This window comes from Heteronotia binoei, chromosome 13, assembly GCF_032191835.1.
Source record: "Heteronotia binoei isolate CCM8104 ecotype False Entrance Well chromosome 13, APGP_CSIRO_Hbin_v1, whole genome shotgun sequence".
In the NCBI taxonomy this organism is placed as follows: domain Eukaryota; kingdom Metazoa; phylum Chordata; class Lepidosauria; order Squamata; family Gekkonidae; genus Heteronotia; species Heteronotia binoei.
Window position 1 is genome coordinate 11,020,098 of NC_083235.1, and position 25,286 is coordinate 11,045,383.

The 25,286-nt window shown below is 51.8% G+C and overlaps 1 protein-coding gene across 1 annotated transcript in view; it reads left to right on the plus strand.

Moving 5' to 3' along the window:
- Positions 1–25,286, plus strand: part of ATP2B3 (ATPase plasma membrane Ca2+ transporting 3) — a 141,688-nt gene that overhangs the window by 87,151 nt on the left and 29,251 nt on the right. Inside the window, 6 exon segments of the mRNA XM_060252485.1 lie at positions 796–987; positions 10,422–10,635; positions 13,259–13,426; positions 13,429–13,469; positions 16,941–17,048; positions 22,164–22,346. Coding sequence (XP_060108468.1) covers positions 796–987; positions 10,422–10,635; positions 13,259–13,426; positions 13,429–13,469; positions 16,941–17,048; positions 22,164–22,346 — 906 coding nt within the window.

Genomic DNA, 25,286 nt, shown 5'->3' on the forward strand with positions numbered 1-25,286 from the left:
GAAGGCCTCAGCCTCTGTGCCCTGTTGTTGGCCCTCCAGAGGAACTGGTTGGCCACTGTGTGAGACAGGATGCTGGAGTAGATGGACCCTCACTGGTCTGATTCAGCAGGGCTGTCCTGATGTTCTAATGAAGGCCTCAGCCTCTCTGCCCTGTTGTTGGCCCTCCAGAGGATCTGGATGGCCACTGTGTGAGGCAGGATGCTGGAGTAGATGGGCCACTGCTGTAATCCAGCAGGGCTCTTCTGATGTTCTTGTGAAGGCCTCAGCCTCTCTGCCCTGTTGTTGGCCCTCCAGAGGATCTGGATGGCCACTGTGTGAGGCAGGATGCTGGAGTAGATGGGCCACTGCTGTAATCCAGCAGGGCTCTTCTGATGTTCTTGTGAAGGCCTCAGCCTTTCTGCCCTGTTGTTGGCCCTCCAGAGGAACTGGTTGGCCACTGTGTGAGACCAGGAGGCTGGTCTAGATGGACTGTGGTCTGATCCAGCAGGGCTCTTCTTATGTTCTTGTCAGGGGGGGAAGGTCTTGGCCTCTGTGCCTTCTTGTTGACCCTCCAGAGGAACTGGCTGGTCACTTTGTGAGACAGGAGGCTGGACTAGATGGACCACTGGTCTGATCCAGCACGGCTCTTCCGATGTTCTTATGAAGGCCTCAGCCTCTATGCCCTGTTGTTGGCCCTCCAGAGGAACTGGCTGGCCGCTCTCTGAGACAAGATGCTGGACTAGATGGACCACTGGTCTGATCCAGCAGGGTTCTTCTGATGTTCTCATGTCTGCCATCCCCGTTTCCTATCCACAGGGCATAGCAGGCACTGACGTGGCGAAGGAAGCCTCTGACATCATCCTGACAGACGACAATTTCTCCAGCATCGTCAAGGCAGTTATGTGGGGCCGCAATGTATATGACAGCATCTCCAAATTCCTGCAATTCCAGCTCACGGTCAACGTGGTGGCCGTCATCGTGGCCTTCACTGGCGCCTGCATTACACAGGTAGGGGGCTGTGTCACCGTGGGGGCCGTGGTCAACACCAGAACAGGAAATGAACTGTGGAGACCAAGTCCTATGAGGAAAGGTTGAAGGAGCTGGGCATGTTTAGCCTGGAGAAGAGGCGGCTGAGAGGTGATAGGATCACCATCTTCAAGTACTTGAAGGGCTGCCATATACAGGATGGTGTGGAATTTTTCTGTGGCCCCAGAAGGTAGGACCAGAACCAACGGGTTGAAATTAAATCAAAAGAGTTTCCGTCTCAACATTAGGAAGAACTTCCTAAACGTTAAAGCAGTTCCTCAGTGGAAGAGGCTTCCTCGGGAGGTGGTGGGCTCTCCTTCCTTGGAGGTTTTGAAACAGAGGCTAGATGGCCATCTGACACCAATGAAGATCCTGTGAATTTCGGGGAAGGTCTTTGTGAGTTTCCTGCATTGTGCAGGGGTTGGACTAGATGACCCTGGGGGTCCCTTCCAACTCTATGATTCTGTGAAGGATTCTGTACAACCTGGAAATTAGAAAACCACATGGGGCTTTTATGGGTAGTGTAGGATGCGTCTCAAGGCCCAGTCATGTGCACACACGGAAAGAAAGGTAGCTACATGACAGGAGAATGAGTCTTTGTGTGGCAGAGAGACTAAATGGGTATTAATAGGTATGGGTTACCAGCTTCAGGTTGAGAATTTCCTCCCCAAATTCTGCCCTCTTCAGGCTCCATTCTCAGATCTCCAGGATCTGTTGGGGCAACAGAATAGTTTGAACCAGCGGGCCATTTCACAGAAAAAGCGGTGCCAGAGCTTATCAGGCAAAGGTAAATGTAGTCCCCCGTGAAAGCACCAGTCATTTCCAACTCTGGGGTGACGTTGCATCATAGTAGACTTTTTGCTGGGTGGTTTGCCATTGCCTTCCCCAGTCATCTACACTCCCCCCACTCCAGCAATCTGGGCCCTCGTTTTACCGACCTCGGAAGGATGGAAGGCTGAGTCAACCTGGAGCCGGCTATCTGAACCCAGCTTCCGCCGGGATCGAGCTCAGGTCATGAGCAGAGGGCTCCGAAAGCAGTACTGCAGCTTTACCACACTGCACCACGGGGCTCTCTCTGCCGGAGCTCATTAGCACAACTCATTTGCCTATGCCACACACCCCCTGACATCACTGGAAGGTGTACTAAATTCTATCAGCTCAGCATCTACCTTGAAATGCTTCTTGAATTAGAATTGTCATCATTAAAACCTTACTCCCATCATACTTTTTAAATTACTTTCTCCAAGGCTTTTTTTGTTAGAAAAAGCCTAGCAGGAACTCATTCGCATATTAGGCCACACCCGCTGGTGTCACCATTGTTTCACACAGGGCTTTTTGTAGAAAAAAGCCCAGCAGGAACTCATTTGCATATTAAGCCACACACCCCTGACACCAAGCCAGCTAGAACTGTGTTCTGATGCGTACCTGCTCAAACAAAGCCCTGACTTTCTCCTCGAGAGTCAGTTTGGTGTAGTGGTGAAGTGCGCAGACTCTTATCTGGGAGAACCAGGTTTGATTCCCCACTCCTCCATTTGCACCTGCTGGAATGGCCTTGGGTCAGCCATAACTCTTGCAGAGTTGTCCTTGAAAGGGCAGCTATTATGAGAGCTCTCTCAGCCCCACCTACCTCACAAGGTGTCTGTTGTGGGGGAGGAAGTGAATGGAGATTGTGAGCCGCTCTTCGGAGGGATGGGTGGAATATAAATCCAATATTATCTTCTTCTTCTTCTCCTATTTGGCCACAGTGGCCTGATGAAGATTTCCATCTGTCTACTTTAAATGTTTAGGTTATTTCCCCACATGGGGAGGGACGGTGGCTCAGTGGTAGAGCATCTACTTGGTAAGCAGAATGTCCCAGGTTCAATCCCCAGCATCTCCAACTAAAAAGGGTCCAGGCAATTAGGCATGAAAAACCTCAGCTTGAGACCCTGGAGAGCTGCTGCCAGTCTGAGTAGACAAGACTGACTTCGATGGACCAAGGGTCTGATTCAGTATAAGGCAGCTTCATATATGTTCATATATATGTTCATACATTTGTGGGAGAAAATATTAGCTAGTTTGTCAAATCTTAAGAGCTCAGCAGAATTCTCACAGGGGATTTGACCAATGGAGCCCAGAAGCAATTATTTGGGGGGGAGGGGGCTAAGAAAGAAAGAGCACAATAAAACTTAGCAGTTCCAGAGCTCCACTCCTGTGAGCTCCTGCCCAGTCTGAGGCCTGCCGTGACCTAAGCCCTGATATATCAAGATGGGTAGCCATATTAGCAGCTGCAGAAAAGAGCAAGACTCCAGTAGCACCTGAAAGACAGACAAAATTTGTGGCTGGGTATGACAGGGGTGTCAAACATCTGGCCTGGGGGTCGAATCAGGCCCTTGGAGGGCTCCTGTCAGGCCCCCGAGCAACTGGCTGTCATCTGCTTCCTTCTCCCTCTCTCTTGCCTCCTTCTGTATAACATACAAAAATATTGTGCAAAAACACACACTCTTGACTAGTATATACAAAATTAAGTAAATAACATAATATCATATAATAAACAGCCTACAAAAGTAGGCATAGATTCATCCAGTAGAAATTAAAGACAAACAAGAGTCTCAAATACAGTATTAAAGGGTGGACCCCACACAGTCTCTTAATTTTCCAAACAGAGTACTAAGACTCAATAATAAAGTTCCACAGGAGTCCCTCTGTTGCTTGTTGACTTCTGAAGGAAAAATTCTTGCCTTCACGCAAACTCCGGAGTTTGCGTGAAGGCAAGAATTTTTCCTTCAGAAGTCAACAAGCAACGGAGCGAAACCTACAGAGCAAAACCTCTATTTTCTCCATTGGCTGAGACTCCTCCCCCTCCTGGTCCCCTGGGGAAGAAAGAAAAGAGCCAGAGCTTCCTTTGCCCAGTTCCCAGCATCCCATGGGAGAAATACAAAGAAGGCACCTTTAAGACCAAGGAGTGCTAATGTTTTAAGAATGTTTTTAATTTTTTTTTAAAAAAATCTTTGATTGTGTTTGTCTGTGTCCTTTATAAAGTTTATATCTCTGCTACCTAATCATAAATGGGTACACACATGGCCCGGCCCAACATGGCCCGGCCTGACAAGGTCTAATTTATGTAGGGTTGCCAGGTCCAATTCAAGAAATATCTGGGGACTTCGGGGGTGGAGCCAGGAGACTTTGGGGTGGAGCCAGGAACAAGGTGTGACAAGCATAATTGAACTCCAAGGGAGTTCTGGCCATCACATTTAAAGGGACCGCACACCTTTTTAAATGTCTTCCTTCCATAGGAAATAATGAAGGATAGGGGCACCTTCTTTTGGGGCTCATAGAATTGGACCCCCTGGTCCAATTGTTTTGAAACTTGGGGGTACCTTGGGGAGAAGCACTAGATACTATACTGAAAATTTGGTGCCTCTACCTCAAAAAACAACTCCCCCAGAGCCCCCGAAACCTCCAGATCAATTCCCCATCGAATCCAGATCAATTCCCCATCGAGAATCGATCTCTGCATAGGGAATAATGAAGTGCTCAGCAGACGTTTCCCTCTCCCCCCCCCCCCCGTTTCTGGCAACTCTGAAGCGAGGGATCGGCCTCTCTACTCATGAGTTGCTGCCAACTTCTTCAAAGTAACACAGACACACCATGCCAAGAGGAAGCCTTTCCAATCAGAGACTGAAGCCTCCAGAGGTGGAAAGGCACATGGTCCTCTGAGGGCGGGGCTTCTCTCCACCAGCCAGCTGACTGGGGGCGGGAAGGAGCCTGGGAAAGCAGAAGAACCCCTGCTGGAACCTGGGGATTGGCAAGCCTAAATTTATGTCAGGCCCTCATAACGAATGAGTTTGACACCTCTGAGGTATGAACGTTCGTGAGCCGTTCCTCACTTCTTCAGGTATCTCAAGAAGTGAACAGTGACTCGTGCAAGTTCACACCTTGCCACCAATTTCGTTAGTTTTCCAGGTGCCCACCGCTCTTTTCTACAGCCCGATAATATGATTCCCAGGACTCCTTTTGATAGACCGTTTGCCTCGCAATTTAGACAACAGGCCGGTTGTTAAAACCTTGGCCTCTACGTCCTAATTCTTTTCCCATGAAAGATTTATTTATTTACTTACTTACATTAGACTTTTATCCTGCCCTCTCCGCAAGCGGACTCAGGGAAGGGAAGAGGAGACTTGCCGACACACTAGTCGACAGGAGTGTCCAAATCATGACCCCCTTCCTCTGTGGCTGGAACAAAAAAACCTCCCAGAGCTTCCTTTTAACGTTTTTTTTTTAAATTGACATTTCTATTATGTTTTAATGGCTGCAAACCACTTTGGAAGTCCACTCGTTGGTCTGAATAGCAGGGAGTGGAGAGAGAATATAATACACGGACATCAAGGTGATGTTTCCTGAAAAGCCTTTGAAAAATAAATGGAATGGAAATCCTGCCTTATCCAACTGCTTGTCTCTCTAGCCCAGTAGCCCCAATTCTGACTAGCCAGTGTTTGCCTCAAAGCACTCTTTATGCAAGCTTTTTGGCTGAGAATAAAGGTTTTCTACTCATTGCCAGTCTTCCCTTGCTGCACAGGGATGCCGGCCTCCAGGTGGGACCTGGAGATCCCCCAGAATTAGAGCTCTCCTCCAGACTACAGAGATCAGTCGCCCTGGAGGAAAGGGCTGCTTCGGAGGGGGGACTCTGTGGCCTTGGGCCCCACTGAGGTTCAGGGATGCCAGCCTCCAGGTGGGACCTGGGGATCCCCCCAAATTCCAGCTCTTCTCCAGAGTGCAGAGCTCAGTTCCCCTGGAGGAAAGGGCTGCTTTGGAGGGGGGACTCTGTGGCCTTGTGCCCCACTGCGGTTCAGAGATGCCAGCCTCCAGGGGGGACCTGGGGATCCCCTGGAATTCCAGCTCCTCTCCAGACTGCAGAGATCAGCTCCCCTGGAGGAAAGGGCTGCTTCAGAGGGGGGACTCTGTGGCCTTGGGCCCCACTGAGGTTCAGGGATGCCAGCCTCCAGGTGGGACCTGGGGATCCCCCGGAATTCCAGCTCCTCTCCAGACTGCAGAGATCAGTTCCCCTGGAGGAAAGGGCTGCTTTGGAGGGGGGACTCTGTGGCCTTGTGCCCCACTGCGGTTCAGAGATGCCAGCCTCCAGGGGGGACCTGGGGATCCCCCCAAATTCCAGCTCCTTTCCAGAGTGCAGAGCTCAGTTCCCCTGGAGGAAAGGGCTGCTTTGGAGGGGGGACCCTTGTGCCCCAGTGAGGTTCAGGGATGCCAGCCTCCAGGTGGGACCTGGGGATCCCCCGGAATTCCAGCTCCTCTCTAGACTGCAGAGATCAGTTCCCCCGGAGGAAAGGGCTGCTTTGGAGGCGGGACTCTGTGGCCTTGTGCCCCACTGAGGTTCAGGGATGCCAGCCTCCAGGGGGGACCTGGGGATCCCCCGGAATTCCAGCTCCTCTCCAGAGTGCAGAGATCAGTTCCCCTGGAGGAAAGGGCTGCTTTGGAGGGGGGACTCTGTGGCCTTGTGCCCCACTGAGGGTCAGGGATGCCAGCCTCCAGGTGGGACCTGGAGATCCCCTGGAATTCCAGCTTCTCTCCAGACTCCAGAGCTCAGTTCCCCTGGAGGAAAGGGCTGCTTTGGAGGGGGGACTCTGTGGCCTTGTGCCCCACTGAGGTTCAGGGATGCCAGCCTCCAGGGGGGACCTGGGGATCCCCTGGAATTCCAGCTCCTCTCTAGACTGCAGAGCTCAGTTCCCCTGGAGGAAAGGGCTGCTTTGGAGGGGGGACTCTGTGGCCTTGTGCCCCACTGAGGTTCAGGGATGCCAGCCTCCAGGTGGGACCTGGGGATCCCCCGGAATTCCAGCTCCTCTCCAGACTGCAGAGATCAGCTCCCCTGGAGGAAAGGGCTGCCTTGGAGGGGGGACTCTGTGGCCTTGTGCCCCACTGAGGTTCAGGGATGCCAGCCTCCAGGTGGGACCTGGGGATCCCCCGGAATTCCAGCTCCTCTCCAGAGTGCAGAGCTCAGTTCCCCTGGAGGAAAGGGCTGCTTTGGAGGGGGGACTCTGTGGCCTTGTGCCCCACTGAGGTTCAGGGATGCCAGCCTCCAGGGGGGACCTGGGGATCCCCCGGAATTCCAGCTCCTCTCCAGAGTGCAGAGCTCAGTTCCCCTGGAGGAAAGGGCTGCCTTGGAGGGGGGACTCTGTGGCCTTGTGCCCCACTGAGGTTCAGGGATGCCAGCCTCCAGGGGGGACCTGGGGATCCCCCGGAATTCCAGCTCCTCTCCAGAGTGCAGAGATCAGTTCCCCTGGAGGAAAGGGCTGCTTTGGAGGGGGGACTCTGTGGCCTTGTGCCCCACTGAGGTCCAGGGATGCCAGCCTCCAGGTGGGACCTGGGGATCCCCTGGAATTACAGCTTATCTCCAGGCTACAGAGAGCAGTTCCCCTGAAGAGAATTCCCAACCTGGAGCTGGCAACCTTACCCACCACCCATCCTCTACAGGAGCTGGCAACGCTACCCTTGCGGTTTGTGACCCATTGCTGCCCGTATAGGCATTGAGACTGGAAATATGCTTGGCTGGGAGAGACAGTTGTATAAGAGCCACAAAGGGTTCACTGGGTAGAATCTATAGATGCAGTGAGGGCCCTTGCTCTTTCACCTCCACCAGTGCTTGCCTACAACCCAGCTTCCCTCCACAGCAATAAACAGCTTTAAAAGGTGATTTGGTAGATTCATGGAGGATAGGTCTGTCAATGGCTACTGGCCATGGTGTCTAGGGAAAGCTCCACATTCAGAGACACTGATCCTCTGAATCCCAAAACTAGGAGGAAACATCAGGGGAAGGCCTCAGCCTCTCTGCCCTGTTGTTGGCCCTCCAGAGGAGCTGGTTGACCACTGTGTGAGACAGGATGCTGGACTAGATGGACCACTGGTCTGATCCAGCAGGGCCCTTCTGATGTTATCATGAAGGCTTTGGCCTTTCTGCCCTGTGGTTCGCCCTCCAGAGGAACTGGTTGGCCACTGTGTGAAATGAGATGCTGGGCCAGATGGACCCTCACTGGTCTAATCTAGCAGGGCTCTTCTGATGTTCTTATGAAAGTCACAGCTTCTCTGCCCTCCTGTTGGCCCTCCAGAGGAACTGGTTGGCCACTATGTGAGACAAGATACTGGACTAGATGGACCACAGGTTTGATCCAGCAGGGCTTTTCTGATGTTTTTATGAAGGCCTTGGCAACTGTGTGAGACAGGATGCTAGACGGATGGTGGAGGGACGGTGGCTCAGTGGTAGAGCATCTGCTTGGGAAGCAGAAGGTCCCAGGTTCAATCCCTGGCATCTCCAAAAAAGGGTCCAGGCAAATTGGTGTGAAAATCCTCAGCTTGAGACCCTGGAGAGCCGCTGCCAGTCTGAGAAAACAACTCTGACTTTGATGGACCAAAGGTCTGATTCAGTATAAGGCAGCTTCATATGTTCATATGACTAGATGGTCTCTCACTGGTCTGATCCAGCAGGGCTCTTCTTATGTTCTTATGAAGGTCTCAGCCTCTCTGCCCTGTTGTTGGCCCTCCAGAGGAACTGGTTGACCACTGTGTGAGACAGGATGCTGGACTAGATGGACCACTGGTCTGCTCCAGCAAGGCTTTTGTGATGTTATGAAGGCCTCAGCCTCTCTGCCCTGTTGTTGGCCCTCCAGAGGAACTGGTTGACCACTGTGTGAGACAGGATGCTGGACTAGATGGACCACTGGTCTGCTCCAGCAAGGCTTTTGTGATGTTATGAAGGCCTCAGCCTCTCTGCCCTGTTGTTGGCCCTCCAGAGGAACTGGTTGACCACTGTGTGAGACAGGATGCTGGACTAGATGGACCACTGGTCTGCTCCAGCAGGGCTTTCGTGATGTTCTTATGAAGGCCTCAGCCTCTCTGCCCTGTTGTTGGCCCTCCAGAGGAACTGGTTGATCACTGTGTGAGACAGGATGCTGGACTAGATGGACCACTGGTCTGCTCCAGCAGGGCTTTCGTGATGTTCTTATGAAGGCCTCAGCTTCTCTGCCCTGTTGTTGGCCCTCCAGAGGAACTGGTTGACCACTGTGTGAGACAGGATGCTGGACTAGATGGACCACTGGTCTGATCCAGCAGGGCTTTCGTGATGTTCTTATGAAGGCCTCAGCTTCTCTGCCCTGTTGTTGGCCCTCCAGAGGAACTGGTTGACCACTGTGTGAGACAGGATGCTGGACTAGATGGACCACTGGTCTGATCCAGCAGGGCTCTTCTGATGTTCTTATGAAGGCCTCAGCCTCTCTGCCCTGTTGTTGGCCCTCCAGAGGAACTGGTTGTCCACTGTGTGAGACAGGATGCTGGACTAGATGGACCCCTGGTCTGATCCAGCAGGGCTCTTCTGATGTTCTTATGTTCTTAACTAGCATTTGCCTTAGTAATGTAAATTGTGCCCTGAGGCAGAAGTTCTTCATTAGAGAGATTAAGGAACTAAACCTAGAATCGTAAGCATGAAAAGATGACATTCTTGCTATTGAACTTTGGTTTTGGTTCTTGATTCATATCAAAAGATGCCCAAGGCCCATTCAATATGCCCCAAACCCCATTGGGTTTTCTTCTCTAAGTGTAAATTAGTGCCAAGGTGGTAGCGATTAACTTTACACATCCTGGAAGGGTAGAATGGAGTGCTGCTTCTTCATTCTTTCCCATACGGGTTAATTATGTCTGCTCTTGCTGCTCTGGTGATGGATAATAATAGCTGCTCTAATGATGCCTTGGAACAGAAAGCCACCAGGGTATAGCCTGATCTCATGAGCTCTTGAAAGCTAAGCAGAGTCAGTGCTTGAATGGGAGACCACCAAGAAGACTCTGCAGAGGAAGGCCATGGCAGACCACCTCTGCTTCTCACTTGCCTTGAAAGCCCTTTGCTGGGATCACCATAAGAGGGAAGCTAAGCAGAGTCATTACTTGGATGGGAGACCACCAAGGAAGACTCTGCAGAGGAAGGCAATGGCCAACCGCCTCTGCTTCTCACTTGCCTTGAAAGCCCTTTGCTGGGATCACCATAAGAGGAAGCTAAGCAGGGTCAGTACTTGGATGGGAGGCCACCAAGGATTGCTCTGCAGAGGAAGGCAATGGCCAACCACGTCTTTTTCTTGCTTGCCTGGAAAGCCCCTTGCTGGGATTGCCATATTTGGATGGGAGACCACCAAGGAAGACTCTTTGCAGAGACAGGCACTGGAATACCACTTTTGCCTCTCACTTATCTTGGAAGTCCCTTTTTAGGGCCACCATATTTGGATGGGAGACCACCAAGGATGACTCTGCAGAGGAAGGCAATGGCAAACCACCTCTGCTTCTCGCTTGCCTTTAAAGCCTCTTTCTGGCTCACCAAAAGTCTATTGCAGCTTGATGACATGTATGTTTGTCATGATGCCTCTCCATCTCAACTTCTCTTGCAGGATTCCCCACTCAAAGCCGTTCAGATGCTGTGGGTGAACCTGATCATGGACACCTTCGCTTCCCTGGCTCTGGCCACCGAACCCCCGACGGAGGCCCTGCTCCTGCGCAAGCCGTACGGACGCAACAAGCCCCTCATCTCCCGCACCATGATGAAGAACATTTTGGGCCATGCCGTGTACCAGCTCATCATCATCTTCACCCTTCTCTTTGTCGGTGGGTTCTTACGGTGCTGATCGGGATTGGAGGGCAGGTTTGAGCCAGCCCCGTAGCCAGATATGTTTGGATAGGGGGGCCCAGGGGATAAAATTTTGCAGCCAGCCACCCAGCCCCACCTCTCTCTCTTGTGCTCTCTCTCTCCTGCTTTCTCTTTCTCATTTGCTTTTGCTGTCGCTCTCATCCTCTCACGCTTTCTCTCTCACTGTTGCTGTCGCTCTCTTGTGTCACTCCTCTCTCATTTGCTGTCTCTCTTTTGTGCTTCTGTCGCTCTTGCTGTCACTCTCTCTCATGCTCTCTCTCTGTCACTGTCGCTTTCTCTCTCTGTCACTGTCACTTTTGCTGTCGCTCTCTCTCGTGCTTTCTCACTCGCTGTCGCTCTCTTGTGCTCTCTCTCATTTGCTGTCACTCCTGCTCTCTCCTGCTCTCACTCGCTTTTGCTGTCGCTCTCTCCTCTCACGCTTTCTCTCTCACTGTTGCTGTTGCTCTCTTGTGGTCACTCCTCTCTCATTTGCTGTCTCTCTTTTGTGCTTTCTGTCGCTCTTGCTGTCACTCTCTCTCATGCTCTCTCTCTGTCACTGTCACTTTTGCTGTCGCTCTCTCTCGTGCTTCTCACTCGCTGTCGCTCTCTTGTGCTCTCTCTCATTTGCTGTCACTCCTGCTCTCTCCTGCTCTCACTCGCTTTTGCTGTCGCTCTCTCCTCTCGCGCGTTCTCTCTCATAGTTGTTGTCACTCTCTTGTCCTTTCTCTCACACTCGCTGTAGCTCTCTCTCTCTTGTGCTTTCTCTAGCTCTCTCTGTCGCTCTTGCTGTCACTCTCGTGCTGTCTCACTCGCAGTCACTCTCTCTCTCATTCTCTCTCTCCTGCTCTTTCTCACACTTTTGCTGTCGATGCCTCCTTTCACTTTCCCACTTTCTCTCCGTCTCTCTCTCTCTCTCTGTCGCAGTCACTCTCTTGTGCTCTCTCGCTCTCTCTTGCACACGCTGGGTGTGGGGGGGGGGGAGAAATAGCCTGGGAATGGAGGAGGCCCACAGAGGGAAGGGGGGTTTACGTAGAGCAGCCTGGGCCCCCCAGTCTCTTCCATAGCTATGGGCCTGGTTTGATCCAGGCATCTGGATCGAGGTGGTGTGGCAGTGCTGATGCTGTTAGATCTGTCGGCCGCGTTCAACACGGTTGACCATCGGCTACTGACCTGCCGCCTTGCCAATACAGGGGTTAGGGGGTTGGCTTTACAATGGCTCTCCTCCTTCCTCGAGGATCGGGGACAAAGGGTGGCAATCGGGGGTGAGCTGTCCCAGAGGTGCACACTAGAGTGTGGGGTGCCTCAGGGAGCAGTTCTCTCACCGATGCTATTTAATGTCTATATGCGCCCCCTTGTCCAGATTGCCCGGAAGCATGGGCTTGGGTGTCACCAGTATGCGGATGACACCCAGCTCTATCTGCTAATGGATGGCCGGCCTGGCTGCATCCCAGGGAAATTGGACCTGGCACTGCAGGCCATGGCAACTTGGTTAAGGCTGAGTGGGTTGAAGCTGAATCCAGCGAAGACAGAAGTTCTTTGCCTGGGTCGGGGCGCTCTGGGGAGGGAAATACCTCTCCTGGTTTTTGACGCCGGGTCAGGAGCTTGGGAGTTCTACTGGAGCCTTCATTATCAATGGAGGCCCAGATAGCAGCCACTGCTAAGTCAGCCTTTTTTCATTTGAGGCAGGCAAGGCAGTTGGCCCCCTTCCTAGAGCGTCAGGACCTGGCAACAGTGATTTATGCAACGGTCACCTCAAGACTGGATTACTGTAATGCCCTCTACATGGGGCTGCCTCTGTGCCAAACCCGGAAGCTGCAGCTGGTGCAGAACGCGGCTGCTAGGCTGCTATTGGGGCTCCCAAAGTGGGAGCGCATACAGCCAGGGCTGCGCGAGCTGCACTGGTTGCCAGTTATATACCGGATTCGTTACAAAGTGCTGGTTATTACCTTTAAAGCCCTATATGGCCGAGGATCTGCCTACCTGAGGGACCGTCTTTCCCCATATGAACCCCAGAGAGCACTGAGGTCAGCAGGGAAAAACCTGCTGACCATCCCCGGGCCGAAAGAGGTGAAACTACAGAGTACCCGCACCCGGGCCTTCTCTGCTATGGCTCCACACCTATGGAATCAGCTCCCGGAAGAAATGCGGGCCCTGCGGGACTTTGAACAGTTCCGCAGGGCCTGCAAGACCATTCTCTTTGGGATGGCCTTCACCGATTAAAGAGAGAGACTGCTAAGTAAAGTTACCATCTGCCGGAATAGCACCAGGATGTTGATTTTATTAATTTTAGAATTTTAATTGAATTGTTAAACTAGTTATTGTTTTTAAACATTACTGTATAACTTGTAAGCCGCCCTGAGCCACTTGTGGGAAGGGCGGGATATAAGTTACGGAATAAATAAATAAATAAACTTAATGTATTGATTTAATGTTGTTAGCCGCCCTGAGCCTGCTTCGGCAGGGAGGGCGGGATATAAATAAAATGATTGATTGCTTGAAGGACAGAAGGAGATAGACAGAGAGAGACCTCTGGTTGACTGAGTCTGGTATCTGTCCCATGATGTGCTGCTTTCCTGCCTCCCCCCCCCCCCCACTTTGCAGGCGAGGTTTTTTTCGACATCGACAGTGGCCGCAACGCCCCCCTTCACTCCCCATCCTCGGAGCACTACACCATCATCTTCAACACCTTCGTCATGATGCAGCTCTTCAACGAGATCAACGCCCGCAAGATCCATGGCGAGCGCAACGTCTTCGATGGCATTTTTGGCAACCCATCTTTTGCAGCATTGTGCTGGGCACCTTTGGCATACAGGTACAGGCTAGAGCAAACAGGCGTGTGAACCGGGATAGAGGAGGGAGGTGCGGACACTAAATGGCAAATGGTGTAGATCAGGGGTGGCCAATGGTAGCTCTCCAGGTGTTTTTTTGCCTACAACACCCATCAGCCCCAGCCATTGGCCATGCTGGCTGGGGCTGATGGGAGTTGTAGGCAAAAAACATCCGGAGAGCTACCGTTGGCCACCCTGGTGTAGATGGTGTGTGTGTGTGTGTGCGCGCACATGTGTATGTACACTCTCCCTGCAATCAGGGCTTTTTTTTTAGCAGGAACGCACAGGGATGCAGTTCTGGCTGTTTGGTGTCAGGAGGCGTGGCCTAATATGCAAATGAGTTCCTGCTGGGCTTTTCCTACAAAAAATACCCTGCGTGGAACAATGGTCATGCCAGGGGGTGTAGCCTAACATGCAAATGAGTTCCTGCTGGGCTTTTTCTGCCAAAAAAAGCCCTGCCTGCAATATATGCAGCACTTCACAGAACTACAGGCCTGTGCCCCAAGAAGTGTACTGTCTAAGGGCAGGGGTCCCCAAACACCTTTCTTGGTGCCAAATGTTTTTAGGAAGCGGGTGGAGTCAGGTGGGACTTTTGCCCAGCAAAGATTCTGATCGACTGTTGGAGATTTGACTGACTGCAGATTTATTTATTTTTTTAAAGAAATGTTATTTTGGCAGCAGCTGCCCCCACAGCACAAGGGTCTACACCAGGGATGTAAACATGCAGCCCAGGGGTCGAATGAGGCCCCCGGAGGGCTCCTAGCAGGCCCCCGAGCAACTGGCTGTCATCTGCTTCCTTCTCCCTCTCTCTTGCTTCCTTCTGCATCACAGCTTGCTTTGCCAGGCTTGCTCAATCACACAGTGGAGCTACAGAGTAATCCTCTATTTCTCCATTGGATGAGGCTTCTCCCTTGGAGAGAAAAGGGGGGGGGGAGGCAGAGCTTTGCCAGGTTCTCTCAATCACACAGCAGAGCGACTGAGCCAAGCCTCTCTTCCTTTATAAACTGAGGATCCTCTCCCTCCTGGTCCCTTGAGGAAGGAAGGAAAGGGCCAGAGCTTCCTTTGCCCAGTTCCAGGGAGAAATACAAAGAAAGCACCTTTAAGACCGAGTGTTTGTCTGCATCCTTTATAAAGTTTATATCTCTGCCACCTAGTCATAAATAGGTACACACATGGCCCAGCTCAACATGGCCCAGTCCAACAAGGTCTCATTTATGTCAGATCCGGCCCTCATAACGAATAGGTTTGACACCTCTGGTCTACATTATGTTACTGAAGTCAAGCTGTGGCAATCGTTTTGTGGCTGGCGCCACCTCCTGGGGCAGCCATTTTGGGCAGCCATTTTTGTTGCCGTGCCTACCATAGGGAGGGACGGCGGCTCAGTGGTACAGCATCTGCTTGGTAAGCAGAAGGTCCCAGGTTCAATCCCCGGCATCTCCAACTCAAGGGTTCAGGCAAAGAGGTGTGAAAAACCTCAGCTTGAGACCCTGGAGAGCTGCTGCCAGTCTGAGTAGACAATACTGACTTCGATGGACCAAGGGTCTGATTCAGTAGAAGACAGCTTCATATGTTCATGGGGAGGGACGGTGGCTCAGTGGTAGAGCATCTGCTTGGTAAGCAGAAGGTCCCAGGTTCAATCCCTGGCATCTCCAAATAAGGGTTTAGGCAAAACAGTGTGAAAAACCTCAGCTTGAGACCCTGGAGAGCCGCTGCCAGTCTGAGTAGACAATACTGACTTTGATGGACTGAGGGTCTGATTCAGTATAAGGCAGCTTCATATGTTCATATACCATGCCATGTCAGAATTCCAGATGAGCCTGCAGTCTGGGGACCCTTGGTGCAAGAAGTTGAACAGATGAGTGGATTAGGGCTGCCAATCCCCAGGTGGGGGCAGGGGATCCCCCGGTTTGGAGGCCCTCCCCCCGCTTCAGGGTCATCAGAAAGTGGAGGGGAGGGAAATGTCTTCTGGGAACTCATTATTCCCTATGGAGACTTATTCCCATAGGAAATAATGGAGAATTGATCTGCCGGTATTTGGGGCTCTGGGGGAGGGTTGTTTTTTGAGGTAGAGGCACCAAATTTTCAGCACAGCACCCAGTGCCTCTCCTCAAAATACCTCCCAAGTTTCCAAACGATTGGACTGGGGTGCCAATTCTATGAGTCTCAAAAGAATGTGCTCTTATCCATTATTTCCGATGGAAGGAAGGCATTTAAAAAGGTGTGCGGTCCCTTTAAATGTGAACACCAGAACACCCTTTGGAGTTCAGTGATGCTTGTCATGGAGATTGGCTACATCAGGGGTGCGTGGCCTCATTTGCAAAGGAGTTCCTGCTACAAAAAAAAAGCCCTATAGCGGCGGATGATTAAGATTTCTTTCGGTTGTGGGAAAGGGATAAGGCACAGCTTTGGGAAGCTGTGATTCTTCTAGTCCCATTTCCGCACCGACCCTTGCAGAGAAGAGCTGCTGGAGGAACTGCAGTTCTTCTTGTCCTGAGACTTCTGCCACTCTTTCCTTGAACTTAGTGCATCTATTTTATTATTATTTCCAGGGCTTTTTTTGTAGCAGGAACTCCTTTGCATATTAGGCCACACGCCCCTGATGTAGCCAGTCTTCCAAGAGTTTACGAGTAGGCCCTGTAAGCTCTTGGAGGACTGGCTACATCAGGGGTGTGTGGCCTAATATGCAGGGGTGGAATTTTAGGAGAGCTTCTTTGCATATTAGGCCACACCCCCTGATGTAGCCAGTCCTCCTGGAGCTTACAGTAGGCCCTGTACAAAGAGCCCTGTAAGCTCTTGGAGGATTGGCTACATCAGGGGTGTGTGGCCTAATATGCAGGGGTGGAATTCTAGGAGAGCTCCTTTGCATATTAGGGCACACCCCCTGATGCAGCCAATCCTCCTGGAGCTTACAGTAAGCCCTGTGCGAAGAGCCCTGTAAGCTCTTGGAGGATTGGCTACATCAGGGGTGTGTGGCCTAATATGCAGGGGTGGAATTTTAGGAGAGTTTCTTTGCATATTAGGCCACACCCCCTGATGTAGCCAGTCCTCCTGGAGCTTACAGTAGGCCCTGTACAAAGAGCCCTGTAAGCTCTTGGAGGATTGGCTACATCAGGGTGTGTGGCCTAATATGCAGGGGTGGAATTCTAGGAGAGCTTCTTTGCATATTAGGCCACACCCCCTGATGTAGCCAGTCCTCCTGGAGCTTACAGTAGGCCCTGTACAAAGAGCCCTGTAAGCTCTTGGAGGATTGGCTACATCAGGGGTGTGTGGCCTAATATGCAGGGGTGGAATTCTAGGAGAGCTCCTTTGCATATTAGGCCACTCAGCCCTGTTGTTAGCCCTCCAGAGGAACTGGCTGGCCACTGTGATCCAGCAGGGCTCTTCTGATGCTTTTATGTTCTTAACTCATAAGAACATGAGTTTTTCTCACCATCTCTATTTTCCTTTCTACACAGATAGTCATTGTGCAATTTGGAGGGAAGCCATTCAGCTGTTCCCCACTGAATGCAGAACAATGGCTCTGGTGTCTCTTTGTGGGCGTCGGGGAACTCGTCTGGGGACAGGTAAGAAGACCTTCCTTCCGGCTTGTTTGTCTGCTCAAACATGGGATTAAATTTGGCAGGTTCAGCTCCCCTGAACCCATCCAAAGAATTCATTTTCCAATTCCAATCCTTTGCCCTCTGAAATATGAATAGAGTTGCCAGTTCCAGGTTCAGAAATACCTGGAGATTTGGAGCCTAAAGAGGGTGAGGCTTGGGGAGGGGAGGGGCTTCATAATGCCATACCTTTCAAAGCACCCAGGGGTTCCGATCTCTGCCACTTGGAAATCAATTGTAACATCAGTGATCTCCTGCTTACCACCCGAAGGTTGATGGCCCTAAATACGACCTACAACCAGGCCTCAGATTCAGCAAGAGCTCACCGGAGCGCAGCTCCTGAACCTTTCTGAGGGTTCCCCCTCTTCCTCCCCACCTACCTACCTTGTCCATTGAATAGTAGGTGCAGCTGCAGAACAATCCCTGGATTAGGAGAGTGGGCAGCCAGCCAGCCAGCCACCAGGGGCTTTGCCACACCCCCAGCAGCCCTCATTCATCCCCGGAGAAGCCCACGCCACCCTTTCTCCACTTCTTTTGTGATTTTGGGTGGTGGGTGGCTTGCTGGCCTTTTGACTAGGAGGAGGGGCAGCCCAGAAGAGCCCCAGGCGAGCGAGGCCTGCTTGGGGTGGCCGGATGTCTAGCCAGCCCAAGCAGGCCTCGCTCGCCCGGGGCTCTCCTTTCTTGCATCAGGTTGCTTTTGGTTGGGGGGGGGGGTGGCATATGCTAATGAGTTATGCTCAGCAGGAATTCACAGGAGCACAGCCCTTGAACCTTTCTGAGGGTTCCCCCTCTTCCTCCTCACCTATCTTGTCCACTGAATAAAAGGTGCAGCTGCATAACAATCCCTGGATTAGGAGAATGGGCAGTCAGCCAACCCCCAGGGGCTTTACCACACCACCGACAGCCCTCATTAACCCCTGGAGAAGCCCACACCACCCTTTCTCCACTTCTTATGTGATTTTGGGTGGTGGGTGGCTTGCTGGCCTTTTGACCGGGGTGGGCAAGGAGAGCCCCAGGCAAGCGAGGCCTGCTCAGGCTGTGGCTGGATCTCTAGCCAGCCCAAGCAGGCCTCACTTGCCCAGGGTTCTCCTTTCTTGAACGGGGTTGTTTTTAGCTGGGGGGGTTGCTTTATGCTAATGAGTGATGCTAATGAGCTCCGCCACCTATGTTTCTACAAAACGACCCCTGCCCACAACAGAAGCTGTGATAGCTCATGACTAGAATTACTAAAGAATAAATGCAGTCTATGGATGATTCAAAAATACTGCTGTATGTTTTCTCTTGACCAGGGCTCCTTTTGTAGAAAAAAAAGGTGCAGGAGGGCTCAGTAGCGTATCTCATTTGCATATGCCCCAGCAGGAACTCATTTGCATATTAGGCCACACTACCCAACATCACCATTGTTTCACGTAGGGCTTTTTTGTAGGGAGAGCTCACCAGGGCCTCATTTGCATAGCAGGCCACACCCCCTGACACCAAGTCAGCCGGAACTGTGTTCTTGTGTGTACCTGCTCAAAAGAAGCCCTGTGCCCCGGGATCTGTGTGCAGTGGAGAGAGAACTCCCCACTGCATGCAGACACCTGGCTGGAGGTTCAGGAGCTGTGCTCCTGTGAGCTCTTGCTGAATTCAAGCCCAGCTCTTGACTGTGATTACTAATACAAAAATTTACATCGCCGGTACAAATACGCACACAATGAAAATCTACAATGGCCATTGACTTGAAGGAATTGATTTCCCCGCACCGCTGGGGGAAAGTTCTCTCGAAGAGAGAGTTCCAATACACACTGACTTCGCAAACACCACAGCGAGAGTAAATTCTTTCAAGTAGAGACACAGACTGATTTCACACTAGACTCGTTCTGGGCAAAGGGCCCTTTTGCTCCCCGTGCTTCTCTCAGTTTTTGCACAAGCTGCCACGGAGCTGTGAGTTGGCACGCCGCTTTCCTGTGGTAAGCAAGATCCTCTTACAAGCAATTTCCGCTTGCCACAGAAAAGCGACACGCCAACTCAGAGCTCCGCATCAGCTTGTGCGAAAACGGAGAGAAGCGCCCAGGGGCAGAAGGGCTCTGCACCTGGAACAAGCCCTAGTGTGAGATCGGTCACAGTCTCTTTCTGCAACTCCTATGGAATTTAGTAAAGGCAGCTTATGTCCCCAGAGTGACAACACAGTGCGGGGAATCAGTTCTTTCAAGTCAATTTAAATTGGAGATGTAAATTATTTTTTTTTTTTGGCCACTGTGTGACACAGAGTGTTGGACGGGATGGGCCATTGGCCTGATCCAACATGGCTTCTCTTGTGTTCATATGTCTGAGGCAGTGATGCTCTGTATTCTTGGTGCTTGGCAGGGGGGGCAACAGTGGTAGGACTTCTAGTGCCCTTGCCCCACTGGTGGACCTCCTGATGGCCCCTGTTTTTTTGGCCACTGTGTGGCAGAGAGTGTTGGACTGGATGGGCCATTGGCCTGATCCAACATGGCTTCTCTTGTGTTCTTAAGAAGGGCAGGAAGGGAGTGGCGGGGAGGTATTTATGAAGTTCCTGCATTGTGCAGGGGGTTGGACTAGATGACCCTGGAGGTCCCTTCCATGATTCTATGAAAGTCTTCTGATAGAGCTTGTCACAACTCAGGGGGGGATTTAGGGTTGCCCATCCCCAGGTGGGGGCAGGGGATCCCCCGGTTTGGAGGCCCTCCCCCTGCTTCAGGGTCATCAGAAAGCGGTTTGGGGGGGGAATGTCTGTGGAAACTCCATTATTCCCTGAGGAGACTCATTCCCATAGGAAATAATGGAGAATTGATCCATGGGTATCTGGGGCTCTCTGGGCCGTTATTTGAGGTAGAGGCACCAAATTTTCGGCATAGCATCCAGTGGCTCTCCCCAAAATACTCCCTAAGTTTCAAAAAGATTGGACCAGGGGGTCTAATTCTATGAGCCCCCCCCAAAAAAGGTGACCCTATCCGTCATTATTTCCTACGGAAGGAAGGCATTGAAAAGGTGTATGGTCCCTTGATATGTGATGGCCTGAACTCCCTTTGGAGTTCAGTTATGCTTGTCACACCCTTGCTCCTGGCTCCGCCTCCAAAGTCCCCAGATATTTCTTGAATTGGACTTGGCAACCCTAGGGGTATTATCAATTGCTGCCACCACTCTAGGTTAAGGGTTCCCCTTGACAAGGCCCAGAGTTCCCTTCCAAGTCCTTCAGGCCTTTTGCAGCTTAGGCCAAATAATAGGCATGAGGACCGGGCAGAGTGAACAACAAAAAGGTTTATTTTAAGGTCAGTGCAATATAAACAAGCAAGGTGCATAGAACAGTAAAAGGGAGGAAGGGAAAAATAACCAAATGCCCTAACCCGTCTGAACTTGCTGTCCCTAACTGTCTCAGTCAGACCTGGGCCTACTCACCCTACCTCACAGGGCAAGGGTCTCTTCCTGGCAGCAGCTCTTCCTCAGCTCTGCCTCCTAGGAAAAGACCACTCCCTTCCTGGGCTTGGCCTTTATATATTCTCTTCCCCAGGCCCCCACCCCTCTCTGGGCCTGTTTCCCTCCAAAACCCTCGCAACCCAATCTAGGGTTGCCAAGTCCAATTCAAGAAATATCTGGGGACTTTGGGGGTGGAGCCAGGAGACTTTGGGGGTGGACCAGGAGACATTGGGGCAGAGCCAGGAACAAGAGTGTGACAAGCATAACTGAACTCCAAGAGAGTTCTGGCCATCACATTTAAAGGGACAGCACACCTTTTTAAATGTCTTCCTTCCATAGGAAATAATGAAGGATAAGGGCACCTTCTTTTGGGGCTCATAGAATTGGACCCCCTGGTCCAATCGTTTTGAAATTTGGGGGATACTTTGGGGAGAGGCACTAGATACTATATTGAAAATTTGGTGCCTCTACCTCAAAAAACAGCTCCCCCAGAGCCCCCGAAACCTCCAGATCAATTCCCCATTATACCCTATGAGAAGACGTTTCCCTCTCCACCCCCCCTCCACCCCCACCCCCCGTTTCTGGGAAATCTGATGCAGGGGACAGAACTCACTCACCTCCGGAGGTGCAAAGGCACATGGTCCTTTGGGGGCGTGGCTGGGCTCCCCTCCCTTCACCGGCCAGCTGACTGGGGGCGGGAAGCAGCCTGAGAAAACGGAAGAGCTCTGGCTGCCGTTCTCCTCCCTCCCCTCCCCCCCGCTTTCCCTTTTATGGCCAGCGGGGGGAGGAGGCTCCAAATCTGGAGTCTCCAGGCCTAGCGGGGGATTTGGGAACCCTAACCCAATCAGAGGGGATCCTGGGAGATGTAGGCTTAACATAAGAACATAAGAGAAGCCATGTTGGATCAGACCAACGGCCCATCAAGTCCAACACTCTGTGTCACACAGTGGCAAAAAATTTTATATACACACATGCATTGTGGCTAATAGCCACTGATGGACCTGTGCTCCATATTTTTATCTAAACCCTTCTTGAAGGTGGCTATACTTGTGGCCGCCACCACCTCCTGTGGCAGTGAATTCCACATGTTAATCACCCTTTGGGTGAAGAAGTACTTCCTTTTATCCGTTTTAACCTGTCTGCTCAGCAATTTCATCGAATGCCCACGAGTTCTTGTATTGTGAGAAAGGGAGAAAAGTACTTCTTTCTCTACTTTCTCCATCCCATGCATTATCTTGTAAACCTCTATCATGTCACCCCGCAGTCGACATTTCTCCAAGCTAAAGAGTCCCAAGCGTTTCAACCTTTCTTCATAGGGAAAGTGCTCCAGCCCTTTAATCATTCTAGTTGCCCTTCTCTGGACTTTCTCCAATGCTATAATATCCTTTTTGAGGTGCGGCGACAAGAACTGCACACAGTACTCCAAATGAGACCGCACCATCGATTTATACAGGGGCATTATGATACTGGCTGATTTGTTTTCAATTCCCTTCCTAATAATTCCCAGCATGGCGTTGGCCTTTTTTATTGCAAACGCACACTGTCTTGACATTTTCAGTGAGTTATCTACTTTCCCCAGTAACTCCTAAGCAGGCTTCCCTGAGGCCTGTAGGCCTCGCTAGGCCCATGGTCATGACAGAGCTAGAAATCTGCTGTTTCCTACAGGTCATCGCCAGCATCCCTACTAGTCAGCTCAAGTGCTTGAAGGAGGCAGGCCATGGTCCCGGCAAGGACGAAATCACTGACGAAGAGATGGCGGAGGATGAGGAGGAAATTGACCATGCCGAGCGGGAGTTGCGCCGTGGCCAGATTCTTTGGTTCCGGGGCCTTAATCGCATCCAGACCCAGGTATGAGGCCAAGGGGAAGAGCCTGTTAGCATCTGATTCCTCCTAAGAGTGTTCCTGTCCCCCCCAACCCAACCTTTCCTTTGCTTTAGCAGCAGCTCCAGGAGTAGATGCCTCATCTATCTCTTACCCCGTCCCAGGACATGGTGGTTTCATCCCAGCGGGAGGGAGAGAGAAAGAGAGAGAGAGAGAGAGACCCTAATGCCAACCTATGAGTGTCATTCCCCTCACTGTACTCTCAAGGCAGAAAAGACCCAGGAGAGCCAGTTTGGTGTAGTGGTGAAGTGTGCGGACTCTTATCTGGGAGAGCCGGGTTTGATTCCCCACTCCTCTGCTTGCACCTGCTGGAATGGCCTTGGGTCAGCCATAACTCTCGTAGGAGTTGTCCTTGAAAGGGGAGCTTCTGTCAGAGCTCTCTCAGCCCCACCCTCCTCACAGGGTGTCTGTTGTGGGGGGGGGGGCGAAGATAAAGGAGATCGTGAGCCGCTCTGAGACTCTGAAATTTGGAGTGGAGGGCAGAATATAAATCCAATATCTTCTTCATCTTCTTCAAAAAGCCAGTGAATGCAGTGCTTGAACACATGAGCCTAGGCTTGCCAGGCTCCAGGTGGCACCTGGAGATCTCCCCCTATTAGACTTGATCTGTAGACGACCAGGGTTGGAATTCTAGCAGGAGCTGCTTTGCGTTTTAGGCCACACGCCCCTGATGCAGTCAATCCTCTAAGAGCTTACAAGGCTCTCTTTTGTAAGCTCTTGGAGGATTGGCTGCATCAGGGGTGTGTGGCCTAATAGGCAAAGCAGCTCCTGCTAGAATCCCACCCCTGTAGACAACCAAGAAGAGCCCCGTGACGCAGAGTGGTAAAGCTGCAGTACTGCAGTCCGAAGCTCTGCTCACGACCTGAGTTAGATCCCGGCGGAAGCTGAGTTCAGGTAGCTGGCTCAAGGTTGATTCAGCCTTCCATTCTTCCGAGGTCGGTCAAAGGAGTCCCCAGCTTGCTGGGGGGGAAGTGTAGAATTCTGGGGAAGGCAATGGCAAACCACCCTGTAAAAAGTTTGCCGGGAAAAAGGTTGTGAAAGCAACGGCACCCCAGAGTCGGAAACGACTGGCGCTTGCACAGGGGACTACCTATACCTTTTAGACAACCAAGATCAGTCCTTCTGGAGAAAATGGCTGCTTGGAGGGTGAGCTTTAGTGCATTATACTCTCGTGATGTCCCTCCCCTCCCCAAACCCTGCCCTCCCCAAGCCCCACCCCCAAAATCTCCAGGTATTTCACAACCTAGAGCCGGCAGCCCTACAAACCAGAAAAGAGATGGAGCAGTCTTGGGAATCCCCAGAGAAGGGGCTGTAAATTAGTGGCTAACAGTGGCCAGCATTTCATAGAATCATAGAGTGGGAAGACACCTCCCAGGGTCATCTAGTCCAACCCCCCTGCCCAATGGAGGAATTTCACAGATATCTTCCCCGCACGCAAACATCCCCAGCGACTCCTGCTCCGTGCTGAGAAGTCGGCCTCTCAAGGATCCCTTGCCAAACAGGTCTGGAGAAAAATTGCTGACTGACATCAAAAGTGTCTGTCCGCAGTTCTCGGGGGTGTCAGAAAGGGACACAAGAACTCAGCCGTGATGCAACACTTCCTGTCCTCGTTCTCTTGATCGGCCTAATCCACAGATTTATATAGCAACTGTCCTTATTCATCGCACACTGCAGGGAATGGAATTCTAGCAGGAGCTCCTTTGCCTATTAGGCCACACACCCCTGATGTAGCCAATCCTCCAAGAGTTTACAGGGCTCTTTTTTGTAAGCTGCTGGAGGATTGGCTACATCAGGGGTGTGTGGCCCAGGGGTGGAATTCTAGCAGGAGGTCCTTTGTCTATTAGGCCACACACCCCTGATGTAGCCAATCCTCCAAGAGTTTACAGGGCTCTTTTTTGTAAGCTCTTGGAGGATTGGCTACATCAAGGGTGTGTGGTCTAATAGGCAAAGCAGCTCCTGCTAGAATTCCACCCCTGACACGGTGTCATGTAGAGACAGAGAGGACAATGAGAGACAGAGAGAGGAGGGGTCGGAGGGCAGCCCCCAGGCAGCCCCTGTGCCGTGCCTCCCCCCACCCAGCTCTTGTTGCACACAGCATGATGTCATCACAAAGTGATGTCATCGTGCAGGGCCACCTGGCTCTTCAGAGGCTTCGTTAGAAGCTTCCGAAGGGCTCGGGTTTAGCAGCACTGAGCCGCTTTCGGGTTGAAAGCGGCTGAGCAGCGCCTTTGCATGAAGGCGCCGCTCGGCCGCTTTTGTCCTGGAAGCGGTGGGGCGCCACTAAAACATGGTGCTCTTCGGAGAGCACCGTGTTTTAGCGCCGCCCGGCCACTTTTGGGTTGAAAGTGGCCAAGCGCCACTAAAACACCGCACTCTACAGAAGCTTCCTTGGGAGCCTCCAAAGAGTGTAGGGGAGTAAGGGGGCGCCAGGTGGGAGGGGCGCCCTAGGCAGCCACCTACCCTGCCTACTTCCTGGCAGCTCCCAGGGTAAGCCAAAGAGAGGCATCCCATTCAAGGAGATCGCACCCATACACACTTAGAGTGAGGTAGTGCCTTCCAATGTTCAGACATGTTGAGTCGCTCACTCCAAAAAACAGAACCCAGAGAAAGGTGCTGGTGGTCGGTCCAGTTTCAAATCCCTCTTTGCCCTCCGTCCTTTCAGGATGATCCCTGTCTGGGGTATGTGCTCAGAAGTGACATATAAGCAGTGAGTGGTGAGCATCAGGATGCGTTTGGGGAACGGTTGAGAAAAACAGATTTGGGATGAATGAAAAATTATGGATTAGATCCCAACTAAACTTGCAGTTTCCACCCACTCCCACTGCAGGCCCACCCCGCACCCCCGGTCCTCCATTTCCCTCTAGGTCTCCCTCTGTTTCCCAGATTAGTGGGCTGCAGTTGGAGCTG